This window comes from Lissotriton vulgaris, chromosome 1_1 (genome assembly GCF_964263255.1).
Source record: "Lissotriton vulgaris chromosome 1_1, aLisVul1.2, whole genome shotgun sequence".
Lineage (NCBI taxonomy): Eukaryota > Metazoa > Chordata > Amphibia > Caudata > Salamandridae > Lissotriton > Lissotriton vulgaris.
The window spans coordinates 1,584,796,289-1,584,817,635 of NC_141685.1; the positions used below are offsets into that span (position 1 = coordinate 1,584,796,289).

The 21,347-nt window shown below is 44.4% G+C and overlaps 1 protein-coding gene across 2 annotated transcripts in view; it reads right to left on the reverse strand.

Annotated features, from left to right (window-relative positions):
• Positions 1-21,347, reverse strand: part of CAPS2 (calcyphosine 2) — a 780,299-nt gene that overhangs the window by 54,390 nt on the left and 704,562 nt on the right. For both annotated transcript variants that reach the window (XM_086918127.1, XM_086918122.1), the window contains exon 18: positions 20,418-20,514. In XM_086918127.1, the coding sequence (XP_086774253.1) occupies positions 20,418-20,514 (97 nt within the window). The remainder of the gene's footprint in view (positions 1-20,417; positions 20,515-21,347) is intronic.

Genomic DNA, 21,347 nt, shown 5'->3' on the forward strand with positions numbered 1-21,347 from the left:
TCAGGTGTGACTTCGGCCCGTTTATAGAGAACCCCCAGTGAATGCAGGAGGTCCGCCGTAGTCTGAAGGTGGGAGACGACACCCTTGGGCGAAGACGACTTCAACAGAGGGATAGAGAGGAACTGCTCGGCTTAGGATCGCTGAGGCAGATTTCCCGTTAACTTACATCCTTTTGCGCTGTGTGTTTGTTTTAAAAGAGCAATTTTTAAACCTATTTTTACCTGTTGGGGACTGTGGGATTGTACGGTGGTGCCGCGCATCGATTGGCTTGTTTCCTCCAATCAGAGGCGTGCCAGGGAGGAGCCAGTTGTGCCCCCCAGGTACTTCATGCACGTCTCAGCGCCGGGATGCAGCTGGGAGAATCTGCATTACGGAGAGAACTACTCAACTTCGGATCGCTGAGGCAGATTCCCTGTTAAATTTAATTCTTTTGTGCTGTGTGTTTGTTTTAATTGAGCAATGTTTAAACTTATTTTTACCTCGTGGGGACTGTGGGATTGTACAGCGATGCCGCGTTCTGATTGGCTTGTTTCCTCCAATCAGAGGCACGCCACTTGTGCCCCCCCAGATACTTGATGCCAAAGGCAAGCCCATCAGCACCATCCACGCCTGGACGTCGCCAGAAGCCAGGTATTATGCCCATTTGACCCCCCAGAGGGTAGCCTATACTTGCGAGGCCCTGCTTGCAGCGCAAAGGAACAGCACCTCATGTGGAAACTATAGCGGGTCTCCCACCGCTGGCTCCCTACATTGCAGCCTGTGCAACCTCAGGTTTTATCATTGTTCTAGCATCCAGTTGTGCAGGAAGGGGTACAAAATTGGCTATTTAAACTGCTGCTCGTTAGCCAAGCACCATGCAGAAGTACTTGACTTGCTATCCAATCAGTCTCTTGCTATTTTATTCTTGACTGAGACCTGGCTTTCTCATGACTCTGTGGCTATCCCTGCCCTGGCTATGCCTCCGGGCTACGCCATGAGAAATATGGATAGGAGGTCGGGGAGAGGCAGGGGTATCGCAGTGATTCATAAAGATATCTATCATGTAGCTTTATCCGGGAAACTCTTCAGGACTGCAAAAGCGCTATTTTCAAAATTGCGATATCTGATCATTTTACCCTATCTGGACTACTTATTTACCGTCCTCCAGGGCCGTCCAAATCCTTAGGAGAAGCAGTAGTTAACACTGCCACCACTCTAGCTTTTAAATCAGCAAATTTCACCATTATTGGAGATTTGAATCTCTACCTAGAGTCTCATAATGACCCTGACATTCGCAACTTCTTAGGTGATATGGCAGCATGCCAACTATCTCAACTAGTTCCAGGGCCTACACACGAGGCTGGCCACCTTTTTAACGCTGCTTTTTTCCAATATCCCGCTCCTTGAGGTCCTGCTACCCCTACTTTTGACATGAACTGATCATAATCTTTTTATTGATTCACTTAGGCTCTAAACCCCAGGCACTTCGCACTCCTATACATAAACGACCTTGGCACAAATAAGACCACTCCACTCTTAAGAGACACTCTTGTCACCGTACAACCAGCACTGCCTACCATCATCAAGACCGCAAATGACCATATCAGGGGGTGGGTCAATCAGGCTCTAGACAAATGTGTCCTGGCCAAATGGACTTATCCCAAGAAAGCACGGGCCAATGCCTGGTTTGATGAATCACGCATAACAGCTAGGAAGAACTGCAGTGTCAGAACGCGCCGGGAGACACTCATATAGTTCCAAGGCTAAACTTGAATATAGAACAGCCATTAAAGCCTATATTAAACTGATACGGAAGTCTAGTGCTGCCTACTTCGCCAATAAATTCAAGGCCAGCAATAACCCCTCTAAAACTATTTTCTCTCTGTTAAAGGATATGGTGAAATCCCCTCTGTCACCCGAAATACCATATCATCCAATGCCCAATGTGAGGGAATGGCCACCTACTTTATTAACAAGGTGGAGGGCATCTAGGACAGCTTCTGCTCTAAGAGTGATACTCTGGACTCCTAAAAGATTATCTCACTGGGACTGACACTCACTCCCTTCCTGCTCTTCCCTTAATTATCATCGAAGGCCTCCAGGCCTTGTTTACTAAGATAAAATCTGGGTCTCCAGACGATCCCCTTAAACTGGGAATCTTCCTTAACTTCCAAGACTGCCTCCTACCTAGTTGCCTGAAACTTATCAATCTATCCATATCGTCGGCAGAGTGCCCGCAATCCTGGAAACATGCAAAAGTCATCCCACTATTGAAAAGGCTGTTGCTAGATACTTCTAGACCAGAGAACTACCGTCCGATCTCTTTGCTTTCTTTTCTTAGCTAAAATCACAGAATCCCATGTGAACACCATTCTGACCCAGTACCTGGAATCTTGTTCCCTATTAGATCCATCTCAAAAAACGGGGGCGCCAAGTCAGCTCATTTAGATAACAATTTCCAGCCCTCTGGTTGGCTCGCTCCGGTGCAGGACCGGAAAGGCATGCTGGAACTTGAAGTTTTTACCTCGTGTGTTTTCACCCTTCAGTGGGTTCTACCCTCAATAGTGCATGCATACAGTCATTTCTTTACCCTCCAGTGGGTCAATTTGGAAGGGATTCGATTTCAAATCACGCTGTGGCAACCTGTGGTAAAAACTTCAAGTTCCAGCATGCGTTTCCGGTCCCGCACCGGAGCGAGCCAACCAGAGGGCAGGAAATTGTTATCTAAATGAGCTGACTTGGCGCCCCCGTGATTCTGACTGCAATTAGTGAGCCAGCCCGCGAACAAGGTGCAAGAGCACTGAAACGCGTAGGGCTTTTCTCAAAAGCGGTTTGGAAAAGAAATGCTGTTTTTTTGCTTGATAAAGGACTTTGTCATGAATGATGGGGTCCTGCTTAGTCACGGAGTGCGTCTCCAAGCAAGGGAAAAACTGTTGATACATATATAGATGCAGACCCATCATTTCTGCAATAAAGAGTATGGGCGAGAATGTTTCCCGCTACATTGATTATTTCCTGCAAAGTCACGTCCAAGGTCTTGCTAGCTACATCAAAGACACTGGTGATTTTCTGTCTAAACTTGGCACAATACAATGGCAGACAAACTGGTGTATAATAACACTAGATATCGAATCATTGTATACCTGTATTGAACACTGCAAGGGTATTGAAGCCATCAGACATTACTTGGGGCACAGATCTTGTGAGTACTATGGTCACAATCAAACACTGTGTGACTTGGTGCTGTGGTGCCTCAATAATAACTTTTTCATGTACGGCAAGGATGTCTGGAAACAAATCAGGGGTGTTGCGATGGGATCCTGCTTCTCCCCCAGCTATGCGTGTTTACACATTTGGTGGGAGGAGCGGGATCTCATCGTAACACGGGGCTTCAGCAATGTCAAATATTGGATGCGATTCATTGATGACATTTTTTGCATATGGGAGGGTGATATTTCGAGTGCACACTAGTTTGTTAAAGCTCTCAACACCAACAACAGTAATTTATTTTTCACATCTAATGTCAGCAGACAATCAGCTCAATTTCTAGATATCCAAATTGATATTGAAGGAATCAACATCATGACATTATACCGCAAACCCACTGCTGGCAACAGTATATTGCACGCCAGCAGTGGACACCCCCGTCATGTAATCGAAAGTATACCTTTGGGGGAACTTCTGCGGTTGAAAAGAATCTGCAACAGCACTGAAAAATTTGATGAGGGAGCAATCCTGATGTTGAGACGTCTGAGGGCCAGGGGTTACAGTGAGTCCACGCTTTCCAAAGCAATAATTAAAACCAAGGAAAAATCAAGAGAATCTCTCCTCATGCCCAAGCCCGCTGAAGTCGAGAGTGGTGACCAATCTCCCAGGTTGATTATCCCTTTCAGTCAGCAACAACGTCAGATTAAATCCATCATTAACAAACACTGGTCTATTCTTAAAACTGACGGTGCCTTGTGCTCAAGAGTCACAGACAGACCAATCATCACCTTTAAAAGAGCCTGTAGCATGCACAGCAGGCTGGTGAAGCCAAGTCCAGAGCTGGTCAGTGGCAGTGACTGGCTCAACAGAAAAGGCTTTTACAAATGCAGTTCTTGCCGTGCGTAGAAGTTTGGGCAAAACACCACACACTATGTAAATCCTTTTTCTGGCACCAAAATTGCAATCAAAGGCAACTTCAGCTGCCGCACAGAGTTTGCTGGGTATGTTCTGACTTGCACCTGGGGCTTGTGCTATGTGGGAAGCACGAGGTCGCAGGTGCACGTGAGAATTCTGCAGCATCTCCGGGCAGTCGTAAATCACGACTCAGCCTACCCCGTGGCACAGCATTTTAATTCAACACACGACAGGGATCTGTCGTGCTTGAGTTATTACGTTATAGATGCAGTGCCTTTACAAAGACGAGGTGGAGACAGGGACAAAATGTTGAGAAAGTTGGAAACTCAGATTATCGCGTTGGATAGCAAACAGCCTTATGGGCTAAACGCGACTGAAGATCTTCACAACTTCCTGTAAATATCACCTTTACTTGTCCACTTGTAGTCCATAGTTGGTTTTACATCATAAGTCCTGGTCCTACCCGATAGGTATTTTAGAGTCAAACCTGAACCTATTAACAATAACCCATCAAGCAACACATAGGTACATATGGAGGGTGTACTATGACATCAACACACCAGATCAAGTACTGTATGTGTCAATGGATTTTTTATCTCTCCTCTTGTAAATTTTGTACATAGGTTGTACAATGTATATTTTACATCAGCCCTTATTATTTTTTCACTTCGTTTTTTCCTATTTTTTTCTCACTTATTAATATGCACATGTACAGAAAAGCACATATACTTTGAATTTTAAGTATATATAGTGTAAACAGGTCTTAGTATTTATGATGTATATAATTCAAGAAATCTGAATTTTTAATAAATATTTAGGACATGAGCTTGTGGGTATTAGGGTGGAGTACCACCACACTTATATTAAATGTCACATGATTTGATTGATTCAGGGCGGGAACAATTTTATAAATCTGATTGCTATTCAATATCAACTAGTACTGATTACTCTATATACCGAACGGTATATGCATTCATGCAGCAAAGATAAAGCACCAGTCACTTTATTAGCCCTAGGGGTATCTGCATTTACGCAGTCATGATAATTGTTGAGAATGTCAATGAGATGTGTGCAACGTTTTAAATGGGAATACATTTTTAATGTAAATTTTATTCATTATAAAATTATAAGACAGATTGTAATTTTGAAAACAAGATTGACTTGTTTCATAACTTGCATTGGTTTCAGGCAAAGAGTAATTTTTCAACTGAACATAACGTGAAATATCGTCTGGTTTTGTATTCCATTTTGTAATTTGCACCTTTTCTATGCCTATGATCAATGGTCAAGTGATGCACGTTAGGAGGTGTGGCCCATAGGAGGGGTCAAGGAAACTAAGCATTTAAAAATAACAGGCTGACCGACTAATCAGTGTGTGATCAAGAGTACACGATACTCGGAACGCGTCGCCAGAAAGGTTACTAATAAAACGCAACATCTTGCCTGAAGCCGTGGGGTCTGTCTCCTTCTTTCACCACGCCGAGCGGAGGTTTGGGGATTTTTTTTGTGTATATATATATATATATATATATATATATATATATATATATATATTCACAGAAAAAACCATAGGTTATAGTGGATATATAGTTAGGAATTTGCATTTACAAAACCTTGAAAATTCAATGAAAAAACCATAGGTTATAGGCCATATATAGTTAGGAATTAGCATTTACAAAACCTTATTTTACTCGCATAAAACCATTGAAATTCCATATATAGTTAGCTAACTATAAGCGCTAACTATATATCGCGCACCCGCAATCCACTGCTGATGATGTCACATATTACATCATTCATGACATGGTCAGTGACATCACTGATGACATCACTGATTACAACATCCAGTGACTGTATGTTTCTGTAAAGTTAAAATATGTTTCACATATTGAAGAATGAGTGGATGTATAAGTGTCTGGATGAAGAATTTAGTAGGTGCATGACTGACTGTATGAGTGAGTGATTAAATGTGTCTCACTGAGTACATGGGTTAGTGACTAAACTGTCTTAATTCGTGCATCAGTATGTTTGTTGTTGTGTAAGCTGCTGCATGTGTTGATCAGTAGCTATAAGAGTAGCCATATGGGTTATTGATTGGTTGCCCAAATATTTGAATGGGAGGCTGAGTGTGTGTGTGGGTGGCTGGGAGGTGCGTGACTCTGTGCATAGATGTGTAAGCAGTTGATTCACTAGGAGTATGAGTTCAAGAGTGCATGTGGAAACAGCTATATGAGCGGTTGACTGTGCATGGGTGTGTTGGTGAGTGAATGGATTTCTCATTGCTACATGTGCAAGTAAGTACGTATGTAAAACACAATACATGTGAGAGTTGAGATATATAAATAACTGAACATAAGAGCCAGTGAATGTGTGAGTGGCTGTATCGATCACTGTGAGCTTGTATCAGGGATTATATAAGAGAGTAAATATGTGTTATTATATGTTTGAATAAGTAAGATGTGTATAACTGTATAGTTGAGGAAATGGAGGTGTGATTGATTCTTTGCATGACTGACTAGGTGTGTGAGTAAGTCCATGGATGAGTGACAGTCTGTGAGTGTCTGTTTATACTGAGTGTATGTAAGGTTATATTAGAGTCTGAAGAGGTTCATTGTATTATCACATGAGTGATGTGATCAGTGATGACAAATGAGATGTCATCAGTGATGTCATTTGAGTTGTCATCAGTGATGTCATTTGAGATGTCATCATTGATATCATTTGAGTTGTCATCAGTGATGTCATTTGAGATGTCATCAGTGATGTCATCAGTGATGTCACTGACCATGTCATGAATGATGTAATATGTGACATCATCAGCAGTGGATTGCGGGTGCGCGATATATAGTTAGCGCTTATAGTTAGCTAACTATATATGGAATTTCAATGGTTTTATGCGAGTAAAATAAGGTTTTGTAAATGCTAATTCCTAACTATATATGGCCTATAACCTATGGTTTTTTCATTGAATTTTCAAGGTTTTGTAAATGCAAATTCCTAACTATATATCCACTATAACCTATGGTTTTTTCTGTGAATTTCATTGGTTTTTTAATAGCAAATATGAAAAGCTTTAAAATGTCAAGTACGTGATAGATAAAAACATTTTCGTATTTATGCACGCTGATGTGCTTTGAACGCTGCCCCCCCCCCCCTCCCCTCTTTTGCCTTTGTTAGTACTCTCTCTTTGCAGATACAGAAGGGTAGTTAACGCAGGCCTTTACCCCCGTTGTAATCCGTCGTACCTCCTTGTCTCTCCATTTGATTGATTGTTGTCCAAGCATTTACTGTTTTAGAATTGGTTCTCTTTGGATCATTCTCTATTTACAAACAAGCACAAAGTCGCAATACTCTGTTTAGTCTTTGCAGATAGTGAAAAATCGTGTAAAAAAATAAAAGTAATCGAGCAAAATCAGTAGGCCACTAATTGGATCTCTTTTTGACCTCGCTAAAATAGAAATATTAGGAACAACCCTTCTTGAGAAATACGAAAATAGTGAGATGAACTGAGCTCCACACCATGAGGGCTGCAAGACAGCTCGGCTCCATCACCCATCCCGCACAAAATAATGACAAACCCTATGCAAATATTAAAAATATAGACAACACACCAGCAAAGAAATAGGGTAAAACATTTTATTAAAAAACTATTTACATAACGTTGGTTTATAAGATGATGTCAGTAGTGGACCGATGTGTGAATAGATCGAAAACAGCACAAGGCTCCAAGATCCGGATAGCAAGCTCCTGGATGTTGGGTGCCATAGTTTAGAGTTCTGAATTTCAGCCTTTTTCAATGCCTGTGCTTTGTTGAATCAAAATGGCGGCTTGACACAAAGCTGACTCAAGCGTTGTTACTGATGCTATGCAGACCAAAACTGGTTTTCAGTTTGTACATTTTTCTAGATTTTTCAATCCAAGTTTGGTTGACTTTGTAGAACGATGGCTTCAGATTTTCAACATACGGTGTGGTGGCGCTGACTGGGAGGGGGCGCTTCGCTCCTGCCCCCTCCCCAAGTAAGATTTTCATACGTGAAAGTACGTTAATGGTTTTGGTCCCCGAGATGCTTCGATGTCACTACCATTCTCAAATAGCATAAGTTCTGGATGTTGGGTGCCATAGTTAAGAGTTCTGAGCAGCGCTTGTAACACTGTCTGAAGCTTATTTCCTCCTACTGCAGCTTCACTATTCTCAAAGTAAGTGAGTGTCGTTTGTGGACCTGACTGCATTAGAAAACAATATGATATGTTACCTTCCTAAACAGCTTGACGGAGGCCCCTGAGGGGCGCTGTGATGGCCATGGACTCGGAGAAGACGCTTGGCTCCGACACCCTCCCCAAGTCTTATAGCACTGGTGTAGCCTGAGATCGCCCCCGACATAGGCGGCCGGCTCCCGGGGTCCGGCGGTACTTTTTGCCTTTTGATGACTCTTCAATTCTGGACCTTGTCCCACAATCCGTTTGACCTGAAGACAAGCTGTAGTGAGGCGCCCCTTTATCGTTTTAGTTGCCATTCCGCCCGCTTTTGCTACACTGTGCCTCTTCCGCCATTCAGCTGTTTTCCGCCCGCTCTTGCGACTACAGCGTCTCGCTCACCATGTAGTTGAGATGCGCCCGCTCTAGCGGTGCAGCGATAGGCGGCTGCCACAGGACTCTCAAAATGGCGGCCGGCTCTTCGGTTTTGGGCCTGGTCCACTGAAATGGCCCTGGGACACCTTGGAAGTCGGACGCTTGTCTGCTAGGGCTTGGATCCCATTCTCGAAAAGCGTCCCCTCAGCCGTGAAGATTCTACAAAAGTCTTGGGGGCCTCCGACTCCCGCAGGCTTCTGGTGGGGAGCGGCTGCCATGATTGCTCGTGGAATGGCCACGACGGAGCTACGAGATGGTAGTGGTCTCATGCTGACGCCAGCTTTAGTCTGAAACATCCAGAAACACTGTAGACTACCAATTCGATCAGTTCCGGTAGCGCCCCAACATGACCCGGAAGAGAAGAACTTGCCCTCCCCTCTTTGACTGATGGTTCTTGTTGCCTGTCCCCTCTGTTGACATTTAACGGAACTTTTTGGACTGCTGAAAGGGGTTGTGTTCTGAACGCTGGTTGGTGGAGACATTTAGACTATATTCTTGACCTACGTTGTCGCGTAATGCGTTTTATGACACGCCGCGTTAGCGCACCCGGAAGTGATCCGAGGCGCGGCGCGCAGCGCGTAACGTAAGCATAACAGGTCATGTGACTTGTTAATAAAACTTTTCATTGGTTCATTTTACTTTTGTTAATTTAATGATGAAAAGCTTGGTCATATGACCTAAAAATTACGCTTTTTATTATTTTCGAACAATATTTTTTTTTCAAACATATGTTATAATATTCCAGGCTAATGTACTTTCCCGGAAAATTTACAACTGTCTGGCAAGTAAAATATATTCCTTTTTCGAGAAAAAGGGCGTTTCTTCCTTCCATGACGGAGCCGTTGAGTAAAAGAGATTCGGCCTGCTGTCTTAGTCGCCGATACGCCTGATTATCAGATTCTTATCGATCACTTTATGTTGCAGACATGAAAAACACAACTGCCCTTGACCATTTATCTTTACTGCGTTCCTACATATTATACCTTTTATCCGTCATGTAATTGGACTGCTTTATTTCACTTGCCTTTTACTGATTCGAAAACAGTCACTAAAAGTAAAAACTTTACAAATGAAAATACTACTACCGTGTTTTGTTTTAAAAACCTTTATTGTGAAAATGTCAGTATACAAATACGGGCCTATAACCACGTGGGCCGGCCACGGAGCAAACTCAAATCGTATATGATGAGGAGACATTTACACTGTAGAAGAACGTAACGAGCGGGCCATTAGGTGACAAGAACAAAGGTGTCTAACAGTTGCGGTATCGGTGGACGTACATTTTGTAATTAAAATACGACAGGGCCACTTACAATAACATTTTCTAGATACATTTGCGGGCAAAGAGTTACGAGTCCCATTTATACCGGCGCCATTTTGGGCGAGGCCGGGCAGGTCCAAGATATAGTCAAAATGTCTCCACCAACCATCGGCCAGACCAGAACCCCTTTCGGCCCTTTATGTTACAAGATGATGTCTTCCATTCAGAAAATATTGGTGGCAGCATTTTGAAAGGAAACAGAAACAGCCGTTCTCCTAGTGAGTTTCACATTGTTACATTTAGGAAGAATGTTGAAGAGTAGTATGTGGAAAATCTGAAGCCATTTTTCTACAAACTCTCAATCAGACTTGGATGGAAAAAAAAACCTGAAGAATGTACAAACTGAAAACCAATTTTTGTCTGTATAGCACCAACAGTAACGCTTGAGTCAGCTTTGTGTCAAGCCGCCATTTTCATTCAATCAATAGCGTCCCCCTGCACACATTCAGGGACCTGGTCGTGTCTTCAGATGAAACGCATTGTAGGAAAAGAAGCAGAAAGGAAAAGGAAAAAAGTTCCGCCGGACCTAGTGAAGCTGCAGCAGGTGCAAATAAGCTTCAGACAGTCTTACAAGCACTGCTCAGAACTCTCAACTGAGGCACTCAACATCCAGGACTTGCCATTCGGATCTTGGCGCCTTGTATTTTTGTTTTGTTTTTGATGGAAGGGAAAGAACAAAAAACAGACATTGAAAAAGGCTCAACAGTGCAGGGCGCCTTGTGCTGGTTCCGACCTATTCACACATCGGTCCGCTACTGACATCACCTCATAAACCAACGGGGCACCCCACGCCGACTTTCGGCGCAGCATTGTAGGATGGACACACCAGTGCGGCAATTTGATGGATACCACCTCGGTGCCATCCAGATCTCGGCGCGTTCATTCATTCAATAGCGTCCCCCTGCACACATTCAGGGACCTGGTCGTGTCTTCAGAAGAAACGCATTGTAGGAAAAGAAGCAGAAAGGAAAAAGCAACAAGTTCCGCCGGACCTAGTGAAGCTGCAGCAGGTGCAAATAAGCTTCAGACAGTTCTACAAGCACTGCTCAGAAATCTCAACTGAGGCACTCAACATCCAGGACTTGCCATTCGGATCTTGGCGCCTTGTGCTGGTTCCGACCTATTCACACATCAGTCCACTACTGACATCACCTCATAAGCCAACGGGGCACCCCACGCCGACTTCCGGCGCAGCATTGTAGGATGGCCACACCAGTGCAGCCACTTGCTGGACACCACCTCGGTGCCATCCGGATCTCAGCGCGTTCGAGTCACTGTGCCGGAAGAGTGACCGGAACTCAGCTGAACACGCCGTCTTTCGGCGCAGCATTGTAGGATGGCCACACCAGTACGGCAATTTGCTGGACACCACCTCGGCGCCATCCGGATCTCGGCGCGTTCGAGTCACTGTACCGCAACAGTGACCGCAATTCAGCTGGACACGCCGTCTTTCGGCGCAGCATTGTAGGATGGCCACACCAGTGCGGCAATTTGCTGGACACCACCTCGGTGCCATCCGGATCTCGGCGCGTTGTGCTGCCTTCGGCCTATTCGCACATCGGTCCGCTACTGACGCCGCCTCACGTGCCAACGGATTTTCTACGCTTTTTGTAGCCCTATGTCGCATAACAGGTCATGTGACTTGTTTATAAAACTTTTCATTGGTTCATTTTACTTTTGGTTTCCTAAAGATGGAAGGCTTGGTCATATGACCTAAAAATAACACTTTTCATTGGTTTAGAACATTTTTTTTTCCCAAACGATGAAAGCCCCACCTTGTTTCTGGATCATTCAGACTGAAGCTGGCGTCAGCATGAGAGCACCACCATCTCGTGGCTCCGTCGTGGTCATTCCGCGAGCAATCATGGCAGCCGCTCCCCACCGAAAGCCTGCGGGAGTCGGGAGCCCCCAAGACTTTTATACAATCTTCACGGCTGAGGGGACGCTTTTCGAGAATGGAGCCCAAGCCCTAGCAGGCAAGCATCCGACTTCCAAGGTGTCCCAGGGCCATTTCAGTGGACCAGGCCCAAAACCGAAGAGCCGTCCGCCATTTTAAGAGTCATGTGGCAGCCGCCTATCGCTGCACCGCAAGAGTGGGAACAACTCAACTACATGGTGAGCGAGACGCTGTAGTCGCAAGAGCGGGCGGTAAACAGCTGAATGGCCACCACCTGGGGAGGCCCGTTCACGCCGCCTCCCCCCCCCCCCCCCCCCGGGCCGCCGCACGCCAATTTTCGGAGCAGCATTGTAGGATACCAAAACCAGTGCGGCAGTTTACTGGACATCACCTGGGTGCCTGTCGTACATGTTGTGTCAGCCATGTGACACTGGACACAGACCGCTACTGACGAGGCCTCCCCCCGCACCACCCGGGACGCCCCACGCTGTTTTTCTGTGCTGCATTGTAGGATCCCTAAACCAGTGCGGCACCCAGGCGACATCACCTGGGTGCCGTCCAGAACTCTGCACGTTGTGCTGCCTTGGGACTATTCGCACAACAGACCGCTACTGACGAGGCCTCCCCCCGCCCCACCCGGGACGCCCCACGCCAATTTTCGGAGCAGCATTGTAGGATCCCTAAACCAGTGCGGCACCCAGGCGACATCACCTAGGTGCCGTCCAGAACTCTGCACGTTGTGCTGCCTTGGGACTATTCGCACAAAAGACAGCTTCTAACCATTGTTGCTTTTTGTGTTAATAAATGTTTAAATGTTTTTAGTTTTTGTTCTGTTCATTATCGTTAAAAGTTAATAAAGTTTTATAACCTTACTTTGTTGGAGTGTTATCTATTTTTTGAAAAACGGGTGAATGGGGCCTTGAATCGGGTTATTGTCATGTGTGGGCTTTGGAAGTGTGCTGCTGCAGGATCGGACATTTCAAACTCAAATGCACGTTCTTTTTCTTACCTTTCCGAAGCATGGAGCGCAATAGCAGGCAGAGAAAGGGTGATGCACGTGTTGAACACTACCTGACCTGGCAAGTTGCTGGCAGTGCCCCCCCGCCCGCTCCTGAAAGAGGGCACACACACACCGCCGCCCCGAGTACTTCAGAAATCTTTAAAAGACCATGCGCTTGTTCATGAGGCTTAAATGGTTTATCACCTCTTCTAGAACCCCTACATCGACCCTCTGACGTTTCATGGAAAAATTACCATGTAACACAATACCAAGCCCTATCAGCTGAAACCCCCAAGGAATCGTGGGGCATATTATCAAGGGGGTTTATCTCCGCTTTTTTGGCTTTAAAAACCATGAAAGCGGAGATAAAATTATTTCCCTATTATCAAGCTGTCGCTAACACCAGTTAGTGACACCTAAAAGGAGATAGCGACCATCTTGGGCCCGGCTTTGCATGTCAGTGATACTTATCACTAATGACATGCAAAGTGGCGTGCCAAGATGTTAGCGACTGGAAACAGTCCCTAACATCGCTACCTTCTATTACCAACTTTTGGAGATATTCGCACTAAGCGCGAATATCTCCAAAAGCTAACACCTGCCCTGAGCAGTTCTTAGCCATGTTATCCAATGGGAGGTGGATAACATGGCTAAGAGCATTAGGTCGATAATACATGAATATCGCTGACTTTTCTGCGATAATAGCAAGGTTTATCTGCGATAAAAATCGCCGATGTGCGGCGATAATTTTTGTCTCTAAACAAGTTATAGACAAAAATTATCGCTAGTTGTTAGTAATATGCCCCCGGGTTTTTGCTTGCAGAAATCGGGAGGCGGGAGACTAGCACTGAAATCAGTACTCACACGCCTGAATCAGGAGAATTGGCATGTCTGAATTCTCTACAGCTGGGGCCATAAACTACATCCGCAGGGGTAGGTGATAGCCTGGGACCAGCCTGGCATCTAAAATGGCTGCCGTGCACGACAAAATTGTGGCATTCGAAAAAAGGCAAGATGGCGCAGCCGCTGGAAGAGATATATCAACATATATCAGCCTCCTCAGCCACCCTCAGGAAACATAGGGGATTAGGATATGTCTCCCGCACCCCCTTATACCTAGTACTTTAATTAACGAAGCACAAAATGGCGAATTCCCGTTTCGCTACCAGTTTGCGGCCCAGTTCGCGGCCCGTGAAGCGCTTCTACCGTGAAAAATCTTTTTTTTTTTATTTTCCCCACGGGACCCTTTAATAACCCCAACAACATTCCTAGGGGGTCAAGAGGGGGATACCTTGCCCCCTTTCATTAAATTCCCCCTTAGTTTTTCACCTTTTCTTCTCTCTCGATCCTACCGAGAGACAAGATGGCGGCCGCTCCGGACTGTCACGCAGCAAAAAAAAAAAAAAAGCTCACGCACAGCCGCTGGAAGAGATGTATCAACATATATCAGCCTCCTCACCCACCCTCAGGAAACATAGGGGATTAGGATACGTCTCCCGTACCCACTTATAACTAGTAATTTAATTTACGAAGCACAAAATGGCGAATTCCCGTTTCGCTACCAGTTCGCGGCCGCGCTTCTACCGTGAAAAATCATTTTTTTTTTATTTTCCCCACGGGACCCTTTAATAACCCCAACAACATTCCTAGGAGGTCAAGAGGGGGATACCTTGCCCCCTTTCATTAAATTCCCCCTTCGTTTTCCACCTCTTCTTCTCTCTCGATCCTACCGAGAGACAAGATGGCGTCCGCTCCGGACTGTTTAGAATGTTGACAGACACCGGAGAGCCAATCAGCTTTCTGCGCGCAAAGTTCCGATAAGCGAAAAGTAAGCGGACCGGATCGCTGCCCAGAGCGCTGTTACAGATATATATCTTGGTTTGAACGTTAATTTCTCAAAAACTACTGGAGCACATATATTGAGACCTAGCAAAGGCACATCGGGCTAACAGTCCCTACAATTTTGCCAAGTTTCGTGCAAATCCATTCAGCCGTTCGAGCTAAAAGTGAGTCCAACCGCCCTATGGAAAACTCAATGCAAAAAACGCGTTTTGGGACCCCCCTTTTTTCTCAGCCCCCCCTTGACGAAACCCCACCAAATTTTCAGGAGCTGCTCAGAAACAAAATGTGCCATTTTCCTGAAAATTTCAGCCGATTCCATCCACAAACGCCAAAGTTATTAGACATAGAATTTTCAAAAGTCCCATAGGGAAAAAATTCTAACTATATATACCTACTGGCGAACGCCAGTAGGTAATATATATATATATATATATATATATATATATATATATATATATGTATTTCAATATTTAAAACTTTATTCAAAACTGGTGATGCAGCATTTCTGTGAAAGATTAATATTTCATCACCTTCTTTAGGACAAACGTACGAGTTACTTACCTTCGGTAACGATGTATCTGGTAGAGACGTTGTCTAGCTGCAGATTTCTTAACTTAGAATATCCCCAGGCGTAAGATCTCAGTTGGCAAATACTAGTGCTCTGGATGTGGGGGAGAGCAAGGAGACCACCAGTAGGAGCAGCATGACTCCCCCTGTTACTGACACCCGGAGGAGCAGCAGGCGGCATGGGGCTACCTGCGCCCACACAGCCAGTAACCCAGGACTTCCCTAATGGATGGCAACAATTGGACTGGCCCATTTGGGTTTTTGTGCACTGGCGTAGTGCCAAGATATTAAAACTATGTTGTGTACATACAAGAACTGGCTGTGTCTCCTTACTTACTTAGCAGGAGTTGCGTTTGATCTCTGCCCGTCTTTGTCTCCCATCTGTAGCTGGAGCCACTCCTGCTGTGTTGGGCTCAGTGTGTGCAAATTCATCATCATCATCCTCAATATCTGTGAATTCTACTGCTGTTCCTTTCCTAGTGGCAAGGTTGTGCAGCAAGTTGCAATGATTTTACAGCAGATGAGGGGTGAGTACTGACATGCGCCTCTGCTTTTGTGGAGGCAGCGACACCTGCTTGTTAACCGCTCCCATGCTCATGATGGAGCTGCTCCGTCATGAGCATCGGCTGACCTGTGCTCATGACGGAGCGGTTCCGTCATGGCCCTGCCGCCGCGCCTGCGCGGCGCTGATTTCGCGCCTGCGCGGCGCGTTCTATTGAGCGGGCGGGGCTATGACGGAACCGCTCCGTCACGAGCACAGCTCAACCGCGGCTCGTGACGGAGCGGCTCCATCACGAGCATGCGGCCGCCGCTCGCCCCCCCCAGACCCCCCTAGCGCTGCAGCGGAATTGCCGCCGCAGCGAAGGGGTTAACAGCCCAAAGGTGCGCTCCACAACGTTGCGTGTAGATTTGTGTGCCACGTTGTATCGTCTCTCACTCGGGGTTGATGGGTTCTGGCAGGGAGTGAGGATGAATGAGCGGCCGGCATATGCGCTATCGCCTATGTGGAAAAGAGAGAGCCATTAATCACATGCACAACAACACCTACATCTGCTGTATTTATCAGGGTGTGTCACAGTGTTTTACCTAGCAGGTATCCTTCTCCGAATTCACCCGCTTCCAGGCGTGTGTAGATCCCACTGTTCTGGAAGATGTAGGAGTCGTGGGTGCTTCCAGGGAATTTGGCCACGATGTATGTGATTATGTTGGCAGCATCACAGATTACCTGCACATTTATGGAGTGGGTGGACTTTCTGTTCCTGTAGATGTACTCAGTGGCTGCAGGTGGGCAGATTGGGATGTGTGTGCCATCAATACAGCCGATGACATGTGGGAACTGTGCCATATAGTGAAAGTCAGTCTTGGTCTTCAGCAGTTCTGCATGTGTGTCAGGGAAGCTGATGTAATGATGCATTCTCTGCATCATGGCCCAGCAGGTACTTCCTGAAGAAACGGGACAGGAAGCTCTGGGACACCCCACCTACCACAGCTATCACCCCCTGGTAACTGCCAGATGCAAGTAGGTGTAGGCTACAGAGCACCTGCACATGTGTTGGTATGGCGTGCGCCATTGGTGTTGGGTGCTGCAGGAGTGGATGCAGGTCCCTTATCAAGCCCAGGATGGTGTGGGGGTGTAGCCTGTAACTTTCATGGATCTCTGCCTCAGTAAGTTGGAAGAGTGTGATCCGCTGTCTGTAGACTTTCTCCTCCCGTCTCCGGATCCTCACTCCTGCTGCCTGTAGCCATAGCCGCCTTGCTTTCACATAGAAAGCCGCCATTCTGATCAAACTGTTGCATTTTGGGGCCTGTTTTATGGCCTGCACCTGGTTACCACCTGCTTTCGATCCATGGTAATTACCGACTCTTAAATTCAGAATTTCATGGATTTTTTAATTAACTTCTTTTCCTACATCTCTTTTATCATTTTTAGCGCTTCTTATTTTCCGAATCAGTATTTTCCAAATCGGTATTATCCGATTCGGTATTTATGAATCTGTAGATTCCGATTAGATGATGAGGAATCAGTATTTACCGATTCTTTTTCCCCAAATCGTTCCCTACATCGCGCATGCCTATTCACCGGTCGGTAATGGTGAAATTTACCAAATTTCTCCATTACCATGTAGGTATTTGGCTACCTACATATGGCCCTTATTGATTACATCTGAAGAATCAGCTCCACTTTCAACATAATAATAAATCATCTGGTGATTTGTCCATGAAGGCCGACATGGTATGCCATAAGGACTTACAATATCATGATATGATGGATGAAACATAAACATGTTTTGCTGAAGTTACTGAAAACACTAACACTTTAGCAGAGGTTGCTCAATAATCATCCTTCCCTACCAGTGGGTTCCACACAAGGGGAGAGGAGTTGGCCTAATGGCTAGGGGGGTCGACCTAGAATCTTGGCAATGACGCTGAACATCCTGTGTTTCTGGGCAAATCCCTTAATCTCCCCGTACCTAACAAAAATGAATGTGTGTCCTCATGTAACACAACTGGTGCTATGTAAAGCGCTCTGATACGCAATACAGGGTCAAGTTCGCCCTATATAAAACTTTGTTTAAAAAAAAAAGGGGCTTAGGAGGTTGCATCAGTGGCATTATGCCACTGCTGAGATGGCAGAATTTGTCTTAAGTCAATTTAAAAAACAAATTGGAGAAGTATCTGGAACCCTGTGCTTTGTCCCTATTCAAGTCACAGATGTTCAGATTATGGCAGGATTTCATATGCAACAAAGATCTTCTTCCCACAGATGGTGCAGAACTGGGATCGATCTAGTGGATCTCTATGCCTTCTATTTAAAATCTAATAGGAAACTAGTTTGGCTTTAGCCTGCACAGGAACATTGAATTTCGTGAAGCGCAGACTATCAAGCTGTGGAACATGCATACAACATCTGGCAAAGTGTTATGAGAAATTGGGTCTTTATTAGATCCTTCAGAGGGAATGTGGTTAAGGAGTGCTCTTTGCCTGGTCATGATTGTCAGCATCAGCACCCTCCCCTCATTGACTTTCACCACCATCTGATGAAAAGACATCATCTGTTACATTCATCTTTTACATTAGGATGTTCATAACATGTCCCAGGTAAGAGAGATTGAGGGTCCAGAAAGTCTAATTGACCTGGATCAATCACAGGGTCAGGTTGAGTAGAATAATTTCGGTTGGTACGGTTGCCAACTAAGTCGGTAGAAGCTTTTAGCAGAACCATAGGAGTGAATACTACCTAACTGATTCTCTAGACTCCAGTCAAATCACCCCTTCAGCATTAGATTAAACATAGCACGTGGCTATTCAAATGCATATGCATTTTGTTATGTTACAGAGGGTGGTCAGCCTGGCAGTATGGAATAATTCAAGCATGTGGAGCTACGAAACATCCAGTGCTAGAGACTGATGAAGCAAGCCCCTGGGAGAATGAATTTGAGGTATCTGTGAAACCAGGTAGCACCATTAGGGGGTAGGGAGCACTTTTAGACAGTTGCCAAAAAATAATAAAGACATGACACTGGGTGACTGGTCCATGGCAGCCTATGATGTTAGAATAGTGGGTAACAGGCCAGTTATTACACAATGTCAGAATGGTAAGAGTGGCAAAGAAATCCTGTTGTGTGTTCCAGAAGTACACCCGAAGTCAGTGGACTTACAGGTGATGAGAGATCAGGGACAAATGAGATTATCATGACAGCTCTACTTGGTGATGCACAACCTCCAATGAGCTGCTTTATATAAGTTAAGGAGAACATTGCTAATGTACACATGCTTTAAGTAACTAATCAAGATGGGTTAACTATGTATGCATGTGAAGCTATTGCCAGGCAATACGAGATTGAAATTAAGTCAGCATACCTATCTTAACATAATTTATACTACAGGGTCTGGTACACGAAAAGGATGTTCACACAGTTGAAGTGTCAGAGATGTGCAGTCACCAGGGCACATATCTTACACATGGATTCATATGACAATTTTGTGTTAAGTAAGGTCCACAATCGAATATTGGTTTCCACCCAGTCAGCAGATGGAATTTCCTCATATATTTTCTGGGAAATCAGTTAAACAGTTTTGTAAGCTTCGCTTTTGGTCTGATCACTAAGACAACAGTATTGTCAAGGAAGATGGCTTAATACGCTTTGCCCTTAAGTTGATTCACTTTAATGGTGTTGTGTCAAGAGATTTTTAATACGGAAAACTGTTTTCCTCGAGTTCTGAGCGGACTGTAACAAAAGTGAATTCCGCTTTAGACCATTTGCTCTGATCCTCATATGAGAAACCACCTTCTTTTGGAAAGTAAGGTAAAGGCATGGTGTATCATGGATAAACTGTTCCTTTGGGGGTGATACTAGCAGAGGAACCCAAAGAAGCGGCATAATACAAAGCAGTCATTTACTGGATTAACCTTGCATAAGAGTGGACTCTTACGTTCTATTTCAACATACATCAAAGTATCTGATGAAAGTATTTCAGTGAGCCATGACTTAAAAATAACAAGTTTAACATAAACGTGTTTTTCGAAGGTAGTTATCTGGGAATCTTGTCAACATGATCACTGACACTTAAAATGTTGTCATTGGTATGCGCAAGCATTACCATTGCCATAAATAGCAAGGCATTGTTACCCCTGGGACCACAATCCCACTGTAATGCTACAGGGTACTTTGGTAGATTTAAATGTACTTTTCTAGGCTTTTTGCTAGGCAACCATGATTTGTACGTAACATTAGCGAATAGGCAGATGAAAAAGATTAAAAGAAGTGACAATAGATCCTTCCCCAAAAAAGAACGAGAATATTTATAAATGTGACTTTTTTTAATATCTTAGGCCAATAAAATTCTAACACCGTCTACTGATGTCATCTAGCAACTCTAAGTCATTAATGGAGTTTAGATAAAGTTTAATCTTTGTTGCTGAATACATTTTAAAAGTTGTGTTATAGGAGCAATAATATATTACCTGTATGGACATAATTCGTTTTCACATGTTGGGCAGTTTCAATGTAACATTGGGAAAATTACATAAAATATGCATTTCCAGAAGCGTTTCCTACCTGACAAAACTTGGGGGTGCATTTTTGCACAGTAGAACTTGTTAACATCTATCATAGTCACAGTTCCAGTTTTGTTTGGATCCAACTTCATATATGCCTAATTTAAATAGATAATTCAAAATATTTTATTTTAATTATGAACTCTGGGCATGAATGTAAAGAAAATGCCATGATAACTGTTAACATATTCATGAATAATTACAACAGTTTTGAATTATAACAGAATATCATTTAGGTAATAATAAGTTGCACAGTGTACCAGATACACATCCATATTAAAACAATGATGCTGCATCAATTGATGGATGAATATAACCACCAGTCAGTTATAAGGATTACAGTGCATTTGTACAAATCGCATGCTTATCTGTATCATCAGTTTTTTTACATTTTTATTCCAACACTGCACAACGCATGTTTGTATGCACATAGGACAGAGCGCGATTTTAGCATATGGCTACAGAGCTCCTCTCATTCATGTACCATCCAGGATAGCACAGCATAGAGGATGATAACACTGTTATACATTATGCCATTTCCTTAACCTTTTGGCTGTCATGACAAAGTAGTTGCTAGAGTTTCACATACATGAAGTAATTGTGTTACCCTCTACCAGACTGTTGCATTTGCTATGCTTGATTTATTTATGAATCCTAGCCCATGCCAACTATTGCTTGCACTGCTCACAGCTCACACTTATTTAGCATATGCCACAGACAAAACATCTCTCGAAACATTCACTCACCTGTGACAGAACTAATTGCAAGGCTTTATTGTTTCAAGCTGTAGCTACATGAAACATTCTTGTTTCTACAATGCCTCCTTCCTCTTGTCAGCGGCCATCCATCCTCATTTAGAAATTATGATAAACCACACCTCCTCTCACATCATCAGGTTTGAAGCACCAGACCGCTTCCATTTCCTACACTC